This window comes from Protopterus annectens, chromosome 9.part0 (assembly GCF_019279795.1).
Source record: "Protopterus annectens isolate FY-2018-M chromosome 9.part0, PAN1.0, whole genome shotgun sequence".
Taxonomy (NCBI): domain Eukaryota; kingdom Metazoa; phylum Chordata; order Ceratodontiformes; family Protopteridae; genus Protopterus; species Protopterus annectens.
Window position 1 is genome coordinate 326,554,195 of NC_056743.1, and position 22,584 is coordinate 326,576,778.

The window sequence follows — 22,584 nt, forward strand, 5'->3', positions numbered from 1 at the left end:
TTAATATGTATATGTAAAAATTGCTACTGACATTGTTCTGCTTTTAACCTGGTCTGGTCCCTTTTCATTACATGTTGTGCTATTTGGTTCTATCTTAGTAAATTCTTAATTTTTAAGATACATGAAATGGAACAACTTTCATTTAGGCCTGGGGATGTACATGCCATTAACCTAACTTGCCATTTCAATTCTCTTCTTTCTAAGTCCAGTTTCAACATAATGTCATTCACCAACCCTTCCTCGGTAAAGTTTTTTCTAATTTGATCAATTACCAAAAATTTGAATTTATGATCCGGGTACTTTGTACAGTGCCTGGCTAGGGCATTATCATCCTTGTTTTTGGCAATTGCATAACAGTGCTCATAAATCCTATCACGGAGTCGTCTATCAGTTTTGCCCACATAGAATGAAAAACATTCTGTGCACTGGGCTAGACAGACGACTCCCTTAGAGTTACAGTTGCACATTGTATTAACTTGAAAAGTTTCGTTTCTGATGTTAAACCTCTCTGAAGTATTTATGTATGCACAATATTTGCAACTCCCACATTTGGTTGTCCCTCTTTTGGATAATTTAATTTTACTTTTTGTTTCCAATAGTTTTTTTAAATTATAGCCCCTTCTATATGTAATAATTGGGCCATGAGCAAGGATGTCTGTTAAGTCTTTGTCTAATGACAAAGATCGCCAGTACTTCCTAACTATGTTACCTATATCTGATGCTTCAATACAGTATGTAAAAATAAATGCAGTGGTGAAGTTTCCTTCAGTTTGACCCTCCCCATTGTCAGATTCTTGTAATGTAATCGTTGTAAGGTGAGATGAATTTTGGTCAGAGTTACCATTATGCACTACAATGATGTTGGATTTTACTTGACCATTCAAAATTGGTACATAAGTGCCCTTGTTTCTTTTTTCAATAACCTCTTCAAATATACCTTTTAAAAATGAGACTGGGTAACCCCTGTTTATGAACATCTCATGCAGCAAGTTACATTCTTCATGGAAATCCTCTTCGCTTGTTACCATTCTGGCAGCCCTCACTAGTTGTCCTTTGACAACTGATTTCTTTTGGTGGTGTGGGTGCATGCTGGTGAAGTGTAGGTAACTGTTACAATGAGTCTCTTTTCTATGAATCTTCGCTGTGTATTTATCTAAGTTTTTTGATAAACACACATCAAGGAAGTTGATTGTACTACACTGAAAGTTTTTGGTAAACTTCAAAAAATGTGTTGTTGAACTCAGGTAGTCGACTAGTTGGTTTGCATAGTCTTCGTCCCCCTTAATAATAATGAATATGTCATCCAAAAACCTTTTGTAACAAAGGATTTGGTTCATCCAAGTACTATTAAGTAGGTGTTCTTTTTCCCAAAAGGCTAAAACCAAATTGGCGAAGCTCGAACCCACAGGGGAACCCATGGCTACCCCTACCTTTTGTCTGAAAAGTAAACCCTCAAAGAAAATAAAGTTGTTTGCTAAAATAATCCCCAGTAATTGTTCAACCAACAAACATTCATCATCTTGCGCTCCCTTGCTCCGAATAAAGTCTATGACCCACTCAATCCCAATAGCATGTGGGATGCAGGAATATAACTCACAGATGTCAACTGTTAAAAAGTTTCCTGATGCATTAAATGGTGTATTCTCGATGCATTCTAGGAAGGACCAAGAATCCTTTAATATCTGTGATTCAGATTCTACATATTTTTTGAGAATGCAGTCAACCATCTTAGCAGATGGATATGTTATGGACTGCCTTGCATCTACCAAAGCCCTAAATGGTGGATTAAACACATTTTTATGTAACTTTGGTATACCAAAGATTTTGGGAATTCTAGGTGCTAACATCGTAATATAGTTATATTGGTTAATGTTTATAATACCATCTGTGTAAAGGTCACTGAAGAACATCTTTATTCGGTTGTATGCTTGGTTAAGTTCATTTCTACTTGTCTCCTCATATGTTTCACTACCTAAAATTGAGACCATGATGTTTGAATAGTCACTGTTATAAAACACTGCTATCCCCCCACCTTTATCAGGTTTCATGAGCCTCAATGGTAGTTCTCTGATTGAATTAAGTAAATAAGTTTCCTCATTTGACATGTTGACTTTAAGACCATTGCTAGAATGTTTGTTGAGTTCCCTAAATTCACTGATGCACAGATGTTCAAATAAATTTAAGGTATCATTGTGAGGTGGATTATAGGTACTAGCTATCTTAAGTTCACTTGTGTTGTAACTATTGTTACCAAACATGATGTTTAAATTTAATTTACGTGTGAACATTTTAAAGTCTAGAATTAATTCAGAGATATCACATTTTCTTGTTGGAACAAAGGTCATTCCCTTAGCAAACAGTTCCACTAATTTAGAGTCAATATGACATTCAGTGTAGTTGTAAATTTTAAAGTCATTTTTGATGTTTGATATGACTTCAAACAGTCTTAATCCTGATGTTGGTTGTTGCTCCTTGTGTTGTATCTCCGTTTCTGACCATGGGGGGGATTGGTTATCCAATTGTTCCCCCTCCCCCCCTGGTAGTTTTTTTGTCCACTTTGATGGTGCCTGGTAACATTCCCAAGCTGAGCATTATGACTTGTTTCCGGTTCGATGTTAGTATCATCAAAAGCTTCCTCATCTATGTACACATGGTCAAGGGGCATTGCATAGGTATTCGTAGTAGATCTAACTGTCCCATGCCTATTTTTATTTTGTTGTTTCAGATAACCGGGACCATTTGATTTTACTGCAGTATTGACTTTGTTAGTGAGTGGGGGTTTTGGAAAAGCTACCCCTTCTCTATATGCTTTTAGGTCCCTCTGTAGTTTTTTTAGTTTATTGCCTTTAAGTTTGACCATTTGTTGAGAAACACTGTTAAGAGTTCTATCAAATTCAAATTTGTATCTACTGAAATCCATATCATTTTTTATCTCATTTTCCAGGTTGGATATTTCATTGTTCAGTTCTTCTAGAGAAATGGTGTAGTGTTTCATCATGCACTTTAAGATTTCCAGGCCTTGGTTGTTGTATAGTTCAGTTAAGTCATTAAAGAAATCAGAACCAAATACAAGGCCAGTGGGGTAGGAAAAAAGCCTTAACCCCTTAGGCACAATTTTTTCTTGCACACATCTGTTAAGATAGTTTAGTTCTAACTGTAGTTTTTTTGCTTTAAACAGTTTATTATCAAAGATCTTAAGTTTTTCAGTAAGATTACCCATGTTTAAACTGTTATCAGATTGGTCAGTACCTGTGTTTTGTTCATCCATATTCAGTTCTGCATTCAGCCATGACCTGATGTTAAAGTTATTGTCCAAACTAATAGGCCTCCGTTCTATGTGATCCACTGGCTGACGCTGTTCTCTTGACATTGAATAATGAGGGACTTATAAAAAGGTTATAGCCTTTGTCTGTGAGTGTGTGGATGTATGTCATGTGGAATTCAGGATTGAGAGGTAGTGGGTTTGTCTGTGGGGAGGTGATGTAGGCTAGAGTGGTAAGGATGAGGAGGACAGACATATGTACTAATATCATTGTTATGTAAGGTAGGTGATCTAATGTAATGTAACTTTGTTGTGCAAATAATGACACTTATGAAATCCACTTCCTGATTCCTCATGGCAAACCCAGAATACCTTGAACTGTATTTAAACAGCTCAGAAACTTCAAACATCTTAATACCTTTGATTATTTCTGCCACATTTCTCACCATCAATAAAGCCTTTTAATAAGGCACAATATATAGAGCAAAAACCCGAAAAGATTGCTCTTCAAAAAAGCCTTCCTAAAAATGGCTACCGTCAATAACCTATAAATCAATAATTATCTGGTAATGTGCCCAACCCAATTATTTCATTCACAACATACTATAAAGTGAAATAAAGGTCTTAAAACAACCTACAACCAGTAATCATTACAGTTAATTATTAGTAAATGCCGCTAGACAAAGAAGGACCTTTAACTAATTTTAATAATCTCTTTAGATGGTTTACTACCAGCTGGCTCTTTCTAAAAAATAAGATTATTTAATTTGTAAAAACTATGCAGGCTGCCTCCATGACCTCTCTCAGCATCATACAGCCTGCTGAGAAGCAACTACTGCCTTGTGTATAACAGCCCCAGTTCTGTCAGTTCTTTTGTACATTTGTAGTCCAATGGCATCATAAACATCCACTCAAAGGATCTCAAATCTCTTTTGCAAAATAAACAGAACATGTTGGAAGAAGAAGTTTGTATCACAGAGACTACTGCGTCTACAGAGCCATCTTCCAATCCACATAAAGCAAAGACTTCTACTCTGTTCAAATGTAATTTGGACAAATGGATGATATGACTACAAAGTTATCTGTAGTATAAACAAAAAGGTGTATAAAGCAATATAAAAACCAAGAAAAAGTAAAAAAAAATGCACCAAAGCTGCGTGAAGACTCTTCTTTTAATGAAAAATACCATAAAGATTGAGCTCTTTCGTCTCTTCGACGGGAGACGTCATCAGAATGTGATACCAATATGAGCAAAGACATTTAAATACTCTAAAAAATTATGCCATTGGCTGTTGAACAATCCAATCAATATGTTGTTTAAAAACACATGCTATGAATAACCATATTATAAAAAAATGTATAGCCATGTTTTGTTTTAAAATTATATATATATATTATAAAACATTTGGAAGTTAGACAAGATGTGAATACACTGTTAATAAGAAATAGATTTAAAAATATAACAAAAAAGACTTATGAAATATGTCGACCATTTTTTATAGTCTACCTGCCCTTTCTTTTAATACTGATTTTAAAGAAATACCGTCATTAAGACCTGGTGGAAATCTAGCTGCTAGCCTTAGCTGCCATTGTAATTCTTTCTTACTAAGTATATATTTTCCAATCACCTCCCCTAGGTTCTATATTTACAATTTCCAAAATACCAAATTTGAAACATAAAAAACTTGGCATACTTTGGAATGCCTGTAAAGGGCATTCGTTTCTTGTTTTTTATATCATTGTTATGTTCATAGATTCTATTTTTAAGGGCTCGCTCTGTCTTGCCCACATAGAATCCTGTACATGCCCCACAAGAAGCTAGATATACCACCCTTTCTGTGAAACAGTTACCTTTCATGAATTTTATTTTGCTCCCCATGTTGTTATCCAGTGTAATGTCACTGTTTTTAATAATATAGGAACATTGTGAGCATCTACCACAAGGTTTAGTTCCTTCACTTGGGAACTTATAACCATCTGTTTTGTTCTCCATTAATAGTTTAATGTTTCTACCCACTTTGGTGATAAAAGTGGGTTTATTTCCCATAACCCTGTTTACGTCTCCGTTCATTTTAAATATATTCCAATTTTTGGATATAATGTCTTTTAATTCCTTCAAAAAAGGACTGTAATGTATGATGTAAGCTTTTTCAAAATTATTTGAAGAGTTGTTCCCTGTAGATAGATCATGCAGGTTGCTACCTAATAGGGGCTGGTATCTTTTGCCTCATTCTTTTAGTACCCCTTCTAGAGTGTCTTCCACTAATTTCCTAGGGTATTCCCTTTCCAAAAACATTTTTAACTGACTAAATTCTTGTTCCATGTCATTATATAATGATGTCATACAAGCTATTCTGACAGCCTGTCCTTTGACAAGGCTTTTCTTTTGTGTAATAGGGTAGCAGCTGGAAAAATGAAGGTAGGCATTTCAAAAAGTGTTTTTCCTATAAATATTGGATTGAAACCCATTGTTTATAGTAATATCCAAATAATGAATATTGTATTGGTTGAATTCATAAGTGAATTCTAGGAATGATGTAGTACTGTTTATATATTCTATAAATAAAGGTATTAGTTCTGTACTACCTTGCCATAAAATAAAAATATCATCCAAATAATGGATGTATAACTTAATATACTGTTGGTAGTTGCTTTGAAAAACATATTTGGATTCCCACCCAAGCAATAGTATGTTGGCATATGCTGGTGTTCACGCTGCGCCCATGGCCACTCCTTTTAGTTGTTGAAAGTATTGGTCTTCAAAATAAATAAAGTTGTTTTCTAATATTAATGCACAGGTTCACTAATAGTACACATTTGGTCATGTGGGAAGCCAGAGTAGGCTTGTAAGGTCTCTTTGAACATTACTAATTCTTCCTCTTTGGGTATATATAAAAATAAGTCCTTAACGTCTATTGTCAGGAATATTAAATCTTGTGACCAAAGGTCCTGTTTTAATTGTCCTAGAAATTCCCAAGAGTCGTTCACTAAATGTTCAGTCTTTTCTACCGCCGGTTTGACTGTCTTATCGATAAATATAGCCATGCCTTGTGTTTCAGATTCCTCAGCTGCCTCAATAGGTCTAAAGGGTGCGATTACTGAATATAGTAGGAACAATGGGATGGGTATTAACCAAATATTGATGTACATCTGGACTTATACGCTGATCTAATAAGTATTCTTCCAGATATGAGTCTATACGTCTGTATGCTATACTGATTTGGCTTCTCGAAACCTGTGCATAATTCTGCTCATTGAATGATGTGTCTTGGCATAATATTAAAATATTCCACAGTCTCGCACAGTACTATTCTGCCCCCCTTATCAGGAGTCATAATGCGTAGGTTCTTATCTTCTCTTAATTTACACACAAGACCATATTCATTCTTTGCTCAGGTTTCTGAAGAAACCTTTCTTTTGAGCCCACATGTTATAGATATCCTCTGACAGTTTTTTCAAACACATCCAACAGAGGGTGTAGTCGGGAGGGGGGTTAAAAGTACTATTCTTTTTTAAAGCTTTTTAGTTCTCTTCCCTACTAGAATCCAGTCCTTCCACAGGTTGTGTAAAAAAGACACTTAGATTTAATCTTCTAATGTACATGTAAAAATCAATAATACTTTCTGCTAAATCAGGGGTCTTGGTAGGAACATACTTGAAACCTTTAGAAAATAAAGAAAAAAATGGTGTAATAACAATCTGCATAATTTTAAAACCTTGATATTCATGCACTATTCCTGTTTCACTAATCGTATGCTGAAAGGGATTTAATATCTCCTTCTCCCCCTCCCCGTACCCCTGTAGGGGTTTCCGCTCTGCACTTCTCTGGCATAATTCGATGTTACTTGATTGTTCTCTATATTTCTGTTTGCTAACCTTTCTGATCATCGGAGAGTAGGAAAATCCTCTTGGGTGAATTATCTTGACTATCTTCATAAATAACATCATCACTTATTAAATCTGTTCTATTTTCATAATTGTCTCTATTTGTCTTGTAGGGGGGATGTTTATCTCTTGATACACGATTGGTAGGGTATATTGTATTAGTCTGATAATGTTTGGTATCTCTTTCTAACTTTTTTTTCTTTTTTTAAAAACAAAGCATTACAACTAAATCTTCATACTGGAGAAATAACAGGTCAGTTAATATTTTGTTATTCAAACTGTCTAGTTCTCCACTTAACTTTTCCTTCATTTGTTCATTGTAAAATAAAGTCTTGTTTAACAATTCTAAGCCCCATTTGTCAAACATACATGTAAAATCACATATAACGTTGCCATCATAGAAAAGGCCAAAAGGAAATTTAAAATTTAAGAAGAAAAATAATGAGAGTTCTAACCACGATGTCGTGTTCCAAAAAAATCACTTAAAAATCTCAAACACCAGAATAAAATCCAAATACGATTCATGGAAGTACAAAAAGGGATGAGCGCTTTCGCGTAGTGTGACCTACGCTTCATCAGATAACATTCAGTAAATTGTTGTTCATTTAAATACTCATATGCGCGGGAAAACTTTTCCAAATTAAAACAATTAATCAATTAAAATAATATCACCATGCAATTTAATTCATTGTTATACGTTGTATACTACTTAAAGAAACATTACTCTGGGTACAAAAAATGCATATGTAAACAATAAGCAGTAGGGTAAACAACAGAGTAGACAAACAATTACATTGATCTGTTATTAATATTATGTAATCAAACTTCCTAGTGAATAGTTAATCACTAGAATCCAATATTAAAGTTATATAAGTATGCATTAAACTTAAATGTATTTGTTTAGATGTTGCTAATATTATTCTATGTTATATATATATATATATATATATATATATATAAAGTATGTAAAATGTATATATATAAAAAACATACAGAATAAGTGTATAACTTATAAACTATGTAATAACACCTACATTGATATGAATATCTATGTTGATAAATCTTATAGTACCTAATGATCATATATAAATCTAGTCAGTAAATAAATATAAATATAATGACAATATAAATATTAAAAAATATGAACATGAATAGATATAATAAAGTGTGTATTGAATAAATTATGTTAATTTATTTACATTGTGTGTATATACATATAATTAAATTAATCATATGGGATATATAGTATGTCTAAATATGGATGGTAAATGACATATTTGAAACAAATCAATTCATAATTGTATTATAAAAGTAACATACATATCTGTATTGATGTTTAAAAATGCTTTAAAAATTACTACTTTCTACCTACTAAAATTGGTTTAATAGACAAATAATTATTAATGCCTGGAGGGAGATGTGCACTGAGTCTTAAAATCCAATTTAGTTCAGCCAGTGCCAAATCATTATCTGGATCTCCTCTTCTTTTATTATGTTGTACTATCTGTAACACTCTAAAGCAAAAACTGTGAGTGGAATAATCTAATATGTGTTTCGCTAATGCATTTGTTTCATTGCACTTGCGAATATCATATAGGTGATTGTAAATCCTATCCTGTAACCTTCTTTTTGTCAAGCCCACATAAAAGGCTTGACAAACCATGAAAGTGGCAAGATAAACAAGATTATGTGTGTTACAGTTAGCATAAAATTTAGGAACAAAAGTAAAATCAATATTAGGATGCTTATATATATGTATGTTGGTGATATAACTGCATCTATTACATTGTTGACATGCAAAGGTGCCCAGAGTCAATGGTCTAGGAATATCTGAAATATTCTTATTACAATAATCATTACATAAAATTTGTTTGAGATTCTTGCTATTCTTATATAAAAATCTAGGTTTATTGCCTACAATTTGTTTAATGTGTGCATCCATAGTAAAAACATTCCAATTATTGTGAATTATTTGTTGTACTTTATTAATATCACTGGTATATTTCATGGTATAACTAATCATATTATTTATATTATTTGATCTATTAAAGGTTCTATAATTATTGTTTTCTTTAGGTGAGACAACATAGTCCATGTATGAAGGATCCCTGTCGCCCAAGATATTTTGTCTTATAGTTCTTACCATATTTGGTTCATATCCTCTACTTATAAATAAAGTTTCCATAAAATTCGCTTCCTTTAATAAATCATCAGGCTCTGTACAGAGTCTAGAAATTCTTATAAACTGGCTTTTTACTATACCATAAAAGGTATGTCTAGGATGCATGCTATCGAATGCTAGAATAGCATTTTTCCATACTGGTTTCCTGTATAATGATGGAATAATAGTACCTTTTTCTGTTATTTTAAGAGTAACATCTAAAAAGTGTATTTCTGTAAATGAACTTTCCTTTGTGAACCTAAGAAAAGTGGTTGTGGTTTCTAGGTACTTCAAGAACTGATCAAAAGATTGTAAGGTGCCTTCCCAAATAATAAATATATTGTCTACAAATCGTTTATAGAACTTTACCAATCTAAACATCTCATTATTAAACAAATACATCTTCTCCCACCAAAGTACCACTAGGTTGGCGTATGTATTAGCACAGGGGGTGCCCATGGCCACCCCCCATTGTTGTAAATAACATATATCACCAAATAAGAAAACATTATTGGAGAGTACCAATTCAAGTAACTGACATACCAAAATTATTCTATCATTGGTGAAAGATGTTTCCTTAACCAATAATTCTCGAATAAATTGTATACCTATATCATTTGGTATGGATGTAAATAAATTTCTTACATCTAGTGTAATAAGTAAATTTTCATGCTGTGCGTTTCCTAATACTAGGGTACTTAGGCTTTCTAGTAAATCATAAGTGTCCCTTAAAATAGATGGAAACTGGTTCACAATCGGTCAAAGTACTTTCTAGAAAAGTGGAAATATGGGAGGTTACCCAATTCCCTCCTGATATAATAGGTCTCATTGGGATAGGGTAAACATTTTTGTGTATTTTCGGTATTCCTTTAATTAAAGGAATAGTGGGATGCTGTATCAAAAAGTACTCAAAAATTTCTGAACTAATTTGGCGGCACATCAAAAGATCATAAAGGGTATCAGTTACTGCATGTATAATCTTAGTTACATCACTTTGAGTTATTCGTTTATAGTGGTTAGAACTCTCATTATTTTTCTTCTTGTGTTTGGTTTGTTGATGGGAGATCTACCTAACAGTGTGGTTGCTTTCTCTTCCTGAAATTTAAAATTTCTTAACCCCTGAGGCATAACTTTTAGGTTGATATACTCTTGCAAATATGCAGTTTCCATTTGTATGGTCTTAAATTGTAAACAACTGTTTTTCAAAAGTAAAAATCATGTCCTTCAAGGAATAAAAGTCATTCATTTTATCACTTACACTGTCCCTTGAATTAACGACACAATGTTGTTGAAAGCTGAAAGCTTTTTGCTTTAAAAAATAAAATCTAGCTTGTTGCCTTGGTTACGAGTCCTGGGGCTGGCCACATTCTTTTTATGATGTGCTGACTGAAAGGAAACACGAATACTACCCCCAGAATAAGTTTGACTATTAAAACGATTATTTTGCACAGTACCTGATATTTGGGGTGTGTCAGAGTTCAAAAATTGTTCCCCAGAGTTTGAAAATTGACTAACGCCAACACTGGCATCCTCTTTCCATTGAGAAAAACCACCATGATTTATCTCCGCCTCCATGAAGATGTCAGCATGCTTTCTGCCTTGTCGGCTCAGGATTACTGGCGTTTTCGCCTCCACAATGATGTAAGTTTTTTATAATATGGTTATTCATAGCATGTGCTTTTAAACAACATATTGATTGGATTGTTCAACAGCCAATGGCATGATTTTTTTAGAGTATTTAAATGTCTTTGTTCATACTGGTATCACATTCTGATGAAGTCTTCCATTGGAGAGATAAAAGCGCTCAATGTTTATGGTATTTTTCATTAAAAGAAGAGTCTTCACATAGCTTTGGTGCATTTTTTTAACTTTATCTGTAGTATAATATCGCTGTCCCTTGTGGACAGTGAAACATGTACAGGTCCCAACATAACCTTGTTCAGCCTATCCCTGGGTTATCTCTATGCAAAATATGAGGGCTAAAAACTACTATGATTGTGTAAGGGTAGTGTTCTTAAAATCCTCATACACTAATAGCCTAGTAAGTATCAATGAGCCTATGAACCTATGGTCAGCACTTCACAGGCCATAGTCGATCTTCTTCACAGAGCAAGTATCTTAACTACTTTAGGATATCTGCAGGAGGAAAGTATGGTAAAGGATTCCAGTCTCACTTTTAATATCATATTGATGTAAGAAAGATAGGAAGCATTATATAAGAACAAAACAGCAAATGACTAAGGACACATTACACTTTGGCTAGGCTGGATTTGATGACTACATTGTTGTATGGCTTCTTGGTTCTTGATGATCTTAAAAACAATACCTACCAGACGTTGGTGTCAGCCTAAATAGAGCAGCATGATTCCATTTAGATCTTCTGGCTTCTTTTAATCATGGTCTTGCTCTAAAGATTATTTTGGAAGGACCTGAACAACAGACACATACCAGCACCTTCTCTTTAGCTGCAGGTTTGTACAGAAGAACCTCTGACCCGAAACTGCTCATGAGTTACTATGGAATCATTTCAAAATCTCTGGTCTGTCTGAAACCATTATGCTAACAGCTCCCAAATCAAATTATAAAATATCTATAAAGTGCATTTATGATACTGAAGAAAGACATAGCAATCTACATCTGTCCCTTCCAACTACCTAGTGACCTTGTTATACAACAGTGGTTGTTCATGAGGTTATTACAGAAGTTGGTTGCACTCTTAACCATGAACAGATGAAATGTAGTTCCTTCTTACTGGAATAATCCGAGTCATCAAGTTAGATAATTTAATGCTCAATAATCATTCAACAACGCTATTGTATTATTTTGTACAAGTGTGCCCAAGGTATGAATTTGAGTAACACATTTTCCTCTCTCATGCAGTGTCTCTCACACATGCATCAAGTATTTTCTCCTTTTGAGCAATTTGTTTACAAGATGTAAGTACTTGCAAGTTGAGTAATAACAAGAGCCTAATACAGTGTCAAGTACAGTTCTTGTTAGTGACTAACAACAAATAAATAATATATTTGTCTTATGAGTTTATGTTTGCTGATAGCTTAGAAACAGCAGATAGAGGACTGTATGTTGGATCTAAAATGTTCTCATTGTTTGTTCCAAAACTAAGAATGTCATCTATTTTTTAAAATATCATGACACCACAACATGTAGTAGAATTATATAAATATCTTGTTCATATTTTCAGTTGCATTAACTTCCTTTTGTAATGTAATGCAGACATTTGATATATTAAATTTAATTTGTAGCTTTTTAAGTTAGGTTCCTTCTAAAAGATGGCCTTGCCCAGAAGGACCTACTAGGTCCATACCTCTGAACCTCTTAGCACAAGAAATCTGGACGAAGCCTTACATAATTGGGGGGGGGGGGCAAAGGACTCAAATATGGGTACATTTTAAATACTGCTCTTATAAACTTAGAAAGTTGCTAGAATAAAAGGATTTGTGTGAGCATGCATTTTCTGAAAGCTGTCAAGTCTGAAACTCAAATGCATGTAATTATTCAGTGACTTTAATCCTCCGATCATCCCAGTGATTTGCCAGAAAACCACATATTTTACGAGGAACAGACCAAAAATATTAGGCAAAAATCTGGACATTCTGCGAAAATCTGGACAGTTGAGACGTATGAACAAAACAAAATAAAATAACCTAAAATTTCTGCATGACACATAAAGCTGAAATAACACAACATAATAGGGGCTAGTTTACTAACAAGTCTTCTTCCCCATAACAAATGACAATAAAATATCAGGCCAAGGTATAATAGCAAAAATCAATGTCGGAGAAGTGGGTTGTGCAACAACCATGTTTCCACTATCTCACTCAGGCTTCTCATTGTGGTCTAACTCTAGCATTTATGGGTAAATATTACACAACCCACTTGAAGTGCTTTGTCAATAACTAATTCTTAATCTTCTCATCCTACTACTTAGGAGTACCTAGTACTCCTTACTCTGATCATGTTTCTCCTAATCCTTACAGTACTGACCAGTGTTCTAATCCTTACCACACACCCCCTCTCATAATCCTAACTCTACTCAGTTGTCTCCGAATCCTTACCATACTAACCTCTCTCTGTATCTTTACTATACTTGTCTCTCTTATAATCCTTACTCTTCTCACCCCCCCCCAATCATTACACTACTCATGTCTCTCCTAATTGTTATTCTACTCACTTCTCTCAAAATCCTTAACATACTGACCACTGTCCTAATCCTTACTCTGCCTCATTATTCTTTGCTTATTCCTCACTAAATTAACCACACTCCTGGTTATCCATTGCTACAAGTGATCTAACTGTTTGAAAGAAATACCAATCCGCCTGTTTCAAAGAACATATACCACTGCATTTGTTGTATGTCATTATTTAATTGTATCTAAATGATTGGTTGCACTCTTACTGCATGCTGCACTTCCTTCCTTAATGTTTACTTCATCAATGAGATATTTAGCTGCTGCACATGCCTGACATAATCAAAGTGCATCTGTGCCTCTGAGACTGCATCACGTACTTCCTTAATTCACTTTCACTATGCATCAGACTGCCACTGCTAAGAGCTGTAAGCTTTAGTTGGTACAGAAATTTAAATTAATGTAACTATCTTACTTTAATCAATGCATGTGTGCATTTCTAGTCTGAGTTATGACTGGAAAGGGTTTGTGAAAGCTTTCCTAGCTAGATAACAAATTAAATGTGAAATAAACTCATACACCCCAGTATTTATTATTGCTTGGAAAATGGTCTTGGAGAATCAGCAACACCCACTGGATACCAGACATTCCTAAATGGGGAATGAATGCAGAGAGCCCACTAAAAAGAATAATGTCTATTCTGGCATGAAATTCATCTACCAAGACTGAAATCTTTTACTGGATTTACAATTACCCTTTCTCCTCATTAACAGGGCCTCTTAAAAGCAGTGGTTCACATGTGAAAAATAAAGTAAAAAGCCATAATTGGTGGGCAGAAAAAGAAAAAGGGGCACTAAGACAAGAGACTGCAGCACAAATTACAAAGATCATGTGTGTGGTTTCATGTATGTTTTGTACATTTTATAATGGTTTGGACTGCATCTAATGAGCTAAAATATGTTAAAGCAGCTCTTGTTTATTTATCAAATCACTCATTTGATCAACCACAATCTAAGCTGTGCATAATCAACAAAGTTAATATATTTGTTTGTGTGTGTGTTTGTGAGTGAGTGAGTGTGTGTGCAGCATGAATGTAGGGAGTTGCGGTGCTTTGTGTTTGCCAGTATAGACATAAAATTCTTTACTTATTCTTTATTTATTCTTTCATTCATTTGAGCATAATAAAACATTTGAGGTGCACACTCAATAAATAAGTGGCTGCAATTGCTTGGAATGTGTGTGTGTGTGTGTGTGTGTGTGTGTGTGTGTGTGTGTGTGTGTGTGTGTGTGTGTGTGTGTGTGTGTGTGTGTGCACGTGTATGTGTGTGCATGTACGCATATGAGTTCCTGCACGTGTGACACATTGTCTTGAAAGCTATAACTTTGTATAGATAAAGTCCCAAGACTTTGTCTTATTTAAGATGCATGGGTTGCCTTAAGTTAAAAAATTATAAAATGTCTTACTTTGAGAGTAAATTCCTTCACTGTGTTTATTGCAAGGATTGTCTGCTTCACTGTCTCAAGAGATGAAAGCTGTTAGTTGTTGTCATGAGAACGAACACCGATTCAATAACTGAAGACTTTATACAGACCTGTGGCCTGGATTGTCATTCAAAATGTGACATCAACCAGAAGCTTTGCAGGCAGACCATTTGCATAGCTTACTTTTATGCACTGCTTTAATTTCTGTACAATGTACAGGGCCTGATGTACTTTACTTTGTTTAGTTTCTGGCTGGTTAACATCAGTAGCTTTTTATCTGCTTTTGAGTTTATTTTAAAAGGATTACACTGCTACCAGAAAGGAATTATCCTACATTACTTTAGAGAGAAAATCCAGACATTGTGTAAATGCTACTTACCCAAGGATTATATATATTAATAATCCTAACTTTATTCTACAATAAAACATCCTGTGTAATTTTATGGCCGTGGATTAAGCACTGGATGTTTGTTTTTCATACAAATTCCTAGCTTTATATGGTTGTTCTTTAAACAACACAATTTCTTTGAAACTGTGGAATTTACTAGAATGACCCACCAGCTAGGGTTATAATTACGCCTGTGTCAAACTTAATTGAATCTAGAATAATTCAGAATAAACATGCATCTATTTATATAGCTGGATAAGCAGTTGTATAAAAAAGGTACAAATTACTATTTCCTCAGAGAGAAATTTGTCTGTGATGAAACATTGCAGCTTCAAATATCAAGAAATCTGCACTGATGCTACAAGAACATTGATGTCAGAATAAAACTAACCCCACCCCCTAACTCAAATAAAATAGTTCCATGGTCACATAACCATGGAGAAAGGAAAAGACTGTAGGAAGAAAAAAAGGTTACCGCTTCCTGTCTGCAGGACTGTTCTATAAGATACAAATAGTTGAATAACAATTTCAACTTCATGTTTATGAAAGTGCTTGAATCTGAGCACTGTGGTATGGAAACTGGTATGCAAAAGCCAATGTACCCAAACCTCCAACTGCGTTAATGGAAGCACAAGCAGCCCCTGGAGGCTCACTGCAGGAGAAAGGAGCATCTGATACCACATCAGCAAATCTTAAACATAGGCAATTCAAAGGCCAGATTCATTTCAATCCACCAAACAGCTTTTACTTGAATGCTGTTCAGACGGAAAAATAAATCCAAACACCACTTTCAGTGATCACTAAACCAGTCTTTTTTTTACAGAGGGGTAAAGTCCTCCTGCACCCCTCTACATCATGTAGGGGGAAGACTCTCCACACCCCTCAAATTGTACATACCAACTCCAAGGTCACACAATAGTGCTAGAAAACAGCAATCTCAAGACATTGCCAAAAGGTGTTTTTATTCATTATACCTTGATCCAAGAACATTTGACTTAATGCAGGTTGGTAACCAGGGCCGCAACAGTACCAGAACATTGCAGACTGTACTTCATCTAATGGGAAACCAGGGCAAAACATACTCAGAACCAGCACAATGTGGTGGCATACAGAAGCCACAGCTGGAAGGTGTGCTGCAGAGCTGTGCACAAGCTGAGCTGTGCACAAGCAGTAGGTAACCAAGTTTTTACAATTCCGACTGCCTAGAGCTTCAATTCAAATTGATAGACAGACACTCTACATTTACAGAGCCTAAACAATAGCATGTTGTGATCCACCATTTCAAATTCCTTAAAGAATTCTAAAAAAAAAAAAACAAAACTACATGTTGTCCCTTATGTCAGATTATCTCTGCAGGTTGCTATAAACATTAAAGATGTTGTTTTCAGATTATCAATCTTCTCTTTAAGCACCTGTTGTTGGAAGCATCACTTTTAGACAGTTGTAGACATACTTAGTTATAAGAAACACTGCACCTTTCCCTATAGCAAATTTGGCCTATTGTGCGAGCAGACTGCTAGCAAATCATGTACCCAGCACAAGACAGACTCTACACTTTCACTTCTTAAAATGAGAAAGTGAACATTAAAGAAGGGTAACATCAGATATCCGAACATTGTCCAAAGCACTGTCATTCAGGGATAGAAATTCTCCAGAGTTCCTTGCACATACTGAAAACTGGTAAGTATGTCTATCAAACTTACCATTAGGAAATGTAAGGCAAATATGAAGTTAGGGTTGCAATTAATTCAAAACATACCCATAAGGCCTTATTCAGCTATATAATGAAGATTAGACGTAACCCACAATTCTGTTACCTCCTTCTCTGACCCCATGGATGTTGCTTCTACTCATTCAGACAAATTCTCTTCCAACTTCATTTCATACACCATCTCCTCTGTCCTCCCCATTCCCCTTCACTCCCTCGCAAGATAAATTTAGACCAAGTCCTTTTGGCATGTTCCAAAATTAAAAACGCTACTTCCATGGGTCCTGAATATTTCCTCTGGATGTCTGCTGAAAAGTGTAAAGTCCCACCTAACAAAACCCCTCCCCATCAGCCCTTTAACCCGAGTCTGTCCACTGGTTATGTCCCTGAGTTGTACAGAATGGTAGTTGTGGTGATCCTGCATAAAAGTAGTCTCTATACTGACCCTGATAATTACAGGCCTACAACTCTCACTAGCATTATTTGCAAGGTTATAGAATGTAGTATAGCTGAACTACTAAACAATGACATAGGTGACGTTATATCTCTGGAAACACCATTTTGGCTTTGTAAAAGGCAGAGTACGCCTACTCAATCTGGCTGACTTCTTTGTAAGGATTACTGCAGACATGGACAAGAGTAATACAGTCCGCACTGCTTATCTGAACTTCGCTATGGTCTTTGACACCCCCCCCCCCATACTGACATTGTTGACAAACTCTCCAAACTCAACAATAACCCATACATAGTTTACTGGATTGGTAATTGGCTGTCTGAGAAAATCCATACCAATACATTTGCTGGTATTTGCTCTAGACAGACAAATGTCACAAGTGGCATCTCAAAGGGCTCTGTCCTAGGCCCCTTCTTCTTTGGTATATATTTTTGTGACAAAAATTTCTACATGAAGGGACTATGGCTAACAACTTTTGCTGATGGTTGTAAACTAGGTGTGGTCATCAAATCCTATTCTGATAATCAAACACACCAGCAAGGGTTTGAGCAAACTCTGTTGTATTAATTATTCCATTACCTCGACATCATAAAATGCAGCATATTCCTTTGGTAAATCTAGCATCACTACTGCTAACCATATAGATAGCCTTCTACTTACATTTGACACAGTCATCAGGGACTTGGGTACATATAATGATAACAGACTCTCCTTTGACCACCACATCTCTGTAATGGTTAGAAAACCCTTCTACCTTGTACAACTTATCCTTTGTGGCATCTTATTATGTCCAAGGGAATTATACTCCCATTTTATTCATCCTCTATTAGGTCTATCATTGAATATAATGCATCCTTCTTCATGGACCTCACTAACAACCTAAACCAGCTTGAAAGACTTCAGAGCTTCCATTCAAACGATCTGAGGTCTTTTTATATTTAGCTAGTCTGATTGACTAAAAGTCCTGTCCCTTGACTTAGTGTCATACAGACTCATGAGAGATGGTCTCGGTTTATCTTTCTGTGCTATGAATGGCCCAGCACTCTTCAAATTTCTTCACCTAAACAGAACCATCGGTAAAGCAAACACCCATTTTAGAGAACAAAACCTACATTACAGCAAAACACCATCAAATGGCAAGATAGATACCTAACCCAACATATACTCCATTTCTGGAGTAGACTACCCTTGCCTATCAAAGTACTCACATATCAACCAGTGTGGGGTCTATATTATATGCTCAAAGTTTTAAAACTCTGATGCTCATATGATCGACACCATATGAGCGAAGTTTTAAAACATCGAACATATAAAAAAAAAACAAAAACAAAAAACTTACATGAACACTCTGAGATGAGGGAAAGCCCCCCTGCACCCCCTGCTACTTAAATATAGCAACTCCAAGATCGCACTACAGTGAAGTAAAGGGAAATACTCCCTACGGTGATCACCATTGAAACTTGCGAGTTTTCAAAAGTTCACTCATATAGTGTCGACCATATGACACTTGAACTTTTGAAAGTTCGTGCTTCTGATACAGACCCCCAGTGTGGATGACTGGATGGGTGATTGCAAAATTTCACCTGGGATATGTGGAGAAAGTCTAATTAATTGGAGATATTATTACTGTACCACAATATAGGGTGATGTGGCACAGTTTTCTGATGGCCTCCTTTGACTGTAAGTCAGTAAAAGCCTATAAATTATGTATGGACCTATTAGCAGAGAAATCTGATATTGTTTTTTGTTTTCAGAACTGTGATTGTGTTTTTTTGATCATTTTTTTTTACATTTGTTTAGAAGTAAACATTTATGGTCAAGCACCTGAAGGGATTATTATTGCAGAACAAGTCAAGGGTGGAGTGCTTTCCAGAAACTGGGTTTGGTCTTGTAGTGAGAAAGCCTAGCAACATAAGGTAATATGATATAGGAAGACACTTTTACTTTTCCAAAGTAGGTTGAAATCACCCATAATTATAGAGCTTTTCATTGTAGGTCACTAATAAAAGACTTCCTAACTTTATTAATAGCTGATTGTTACATGGTAGGTGGCTGAAAAATTAATACATTTCTAATTAAAGGTAACAGTAACACGTGTTTCACCATTGCTTTGGTCTATTGGCACACTCAAACTAAATCAGTCTTGAGAAGAAAATGATCTGTGCCAATAAAGCACTGTTCATTACAACCGTTTCAAGGCACTTTTGAAATAAAAAGCATCCTAGAATAATTGTTTTAAACAGTGGTATCATCCGAAGTTTGACCACACAAAAGTGCACAGAAAAATAACTAAGAATGTCTCAATGTTTATTATTATGTTTTATTGTGTTTAAATGTTCACCAGCTAAGTCTACTTGGCAGAAGTATCTTTTTTAAACAGAACCTAAGAGCATACCTGTTTAACAGAATCCCATAATATGCAAGGTGAAACTGAGGGAATCTAATCTTAGCCTACTGCATAAAAATCACTAGCAGCCCACAGGCTTAAAACTCTGTAGTATACGGACATTATGCTGTTCATATGCTTAAATGGCTACACAACATATCATCTCAACAGAAAAATACAGCTTCTTGCATTTGACAAAAGTATGGACATTTTTTATAATGCTGAGCAGATTTACATGATGACAGCAGACAGAATATCACAAAGCAATATATTATAAGAAATAACATTGATCTGGCTGGGCAGAAAAAAACATGGAAGACACACTAATAATCAATTCTGTTATTTTAGGGCATAAACTGGAAAAAAATACATTTTTGTTTGGAAGAAAGTGTTAAAAAATCTTACAATAATCAGTGGAAACATTTAATTGTAGATAACCAAACTCTTGGCCTTCAACAGCAAAACAATATCATCTGCAGGCAAATAAGCTACAGCAGTGTACTGCAGGGCAAATAAATCTGCTGGGAGAATCCTATTTACATTTCAAAACATTAATGTTATAAGAAGAGAATACTATTTTCGTCACATACCAAGTACTCATCCCATCTGCATGCTTTTGCTGTCAATTATTTGTGGTTTGTTTAGGGATACAGCAAATATACCAACTCCTTTTTGTACTGAATAAAATACACGTATCCATCTACAAAAGATAAGCACACACTACAAAATACTTACATTAATAGGTTCCCTGGGGCTGACATAGACCTCTCTTCTCTCCTAGTCTGCCACTCAAAAGGGTTCCCAAATGATCGCTTCCGCAGCATTGACTTGACTAAAATCTAGAAGAAAAAAATTTAAAAAAATCATTACAACTAGACAACATATGATATATTATTTAACTCTTTACATAATACAAGGTCATAAAATCTACAATTACTCATGATAATGAGTCTGGGTAGCTATAGGCATTAAAAATCGCTACAGCCACCATGTTCTCTGTTCAGCAGTAGTTAATTGTCAGTATAAAAGAGGGAGTGGGTTTTAGCAAACACAGTTCTGAAGACGTCCTAGAGCAGGACAAAAAGCTCTTGACTGTGTTGGATGCACTACAGTTGTGTTCTATTTATTCTGTATGTTTTTTAAGCTATTTTACTGCTTTGACTGGCTGGAGTAATAAACCTGTGTTTTTACCAATATTTTGGATCATTTCATGCCTGTGGATTTTTTTGAGGCAACAGCACAGAGTGGGTTGTTTGTTCCTTGTAATATATATTGGTTAAATGCTCATGATTTGTTGCAAATTCCGCTAGTATTTCTGTTATGATTAATTATACTTTGCTTTGTTGCAGTGCTGCGGTGGTATGGCGGTAGCATTGTTACCTCACAGCAAGAGGTTCTCCCATTCTATTCTCGGCTGGGCTTGGGAGTGCCTTCTGTGTGGAGTCTGCATGTCCTCCCCGCGGTTGGGTAGCGTTCGAAAGACATGCGTGCGTAAATGGGTGTGCTTTCATTGAAGGTTGGGCATTGAGCTGGCACCTCGGCGTTTCATAAAAATCTACTGCCAATCATTAGCAGACCGGAGTTCCACTGTGGCGACCCCTTACCGGGAAAAGCCGAAAGACAAACAACAACATTTATGATTTGTTGCAAATTCAGCTAGCATTCTTTGCTACAATTGTTTCTGTTTTTGCTGCCTTCATGGTCTAGGTCATGACTGAAATGGATCCATGGACCAGTTTACTTACCTGGTTAATGAATGCAATAAATAGATCAATCAATCAATCAATAAAATAAACACATACATATACATACACAAATCCTACATTACCGTAACCCACTAAAGGATTATTATTAAAATTACATTTGGACTTGGTAACCTAAGTATTTTAACAGTTACAATGTAAGGGACTGACACTATGTGGGACTGTCACTTTATATGTTGGTAAAGAATATGAGAAGAAAGAAAGCAGTAAAGCTATGTTTAATATCTATCCTTACTGTATGAGACAGTAAAAATAGTGTTCTATTAACACAAACTAGGAGAGCAAAAAAAAAAAACACCATGAGAACAAGAATGAAAGACAAATACAATTTAATATGCACATTATTTTGATTATACTGAGAAATCAGGCAAAAAAGAATAGTGAGGTTCATATGCATAAACCTTGTTGTTAGCAAAACTTGCACTACACAGACAAGTCAACCAGCACAGAACTGCAATGAAACACAAATTACATTTTTGGAAACTGTTAACATACATTGTGATAAACAAAAACAAAACACAAACATATAGTGGCATAAATTGTCTAAAAAGTTTTAAAGCTGACAGTCACATGTGCACTACACCTTTTTAAGCTGCTAGAGTATGTAAATGTATTATTTTAATGAGTAATAATAATATATCAGTGCAGTTAAAACTCCCCATGATTTGGAAAATATTATGATCAGATCTTTGATAATAATTATTTGTTAATGTATTTTTGAAATAGATTCAAAAAATTCCCCTTTTTGGTGCTGTGGTGAATTTCTTGAATATTCCTTGAACACATTCATATATTGGCTATCATGAGAGACCCAATCCTTAAAAAAATCTTTTTTATTGCATTTTAAAACAGGAAAAAAAAATAAAGGCACATTGTTAACATAACAAGTAACTTAAGAACAAATAAAACTACGTACAGAGTCTATGACCAAATAAATATTGTACAAA

The 22,584-nt window shown here is 35.0% G+C and overlaps 1 protein-coding gene across 1 annotated transcript in view; it reads right to left on the minus strand.

Annotated features, from left to right (window-relative positions):
* CAMKK1 (calcium/calmodulin dependent protein kinase kinase 1) overlaps positions 1–22,584 on the minus strand; it is a 1,557,316-nt gene that overhangs the window by 80,766 nt on the left and 1,453,966 nt on the right. Inside the window, exon 14 of the mRNA XM_044082102.1 lies at positions 20,610–20,713. Coding sequence (XP_043938037.1) covers positions 20,610–20,713 — 104 coding nt within the window. The remainder of the gene's footprint in view (positions 1–20,609; positions 20,714–22,584) is intronic.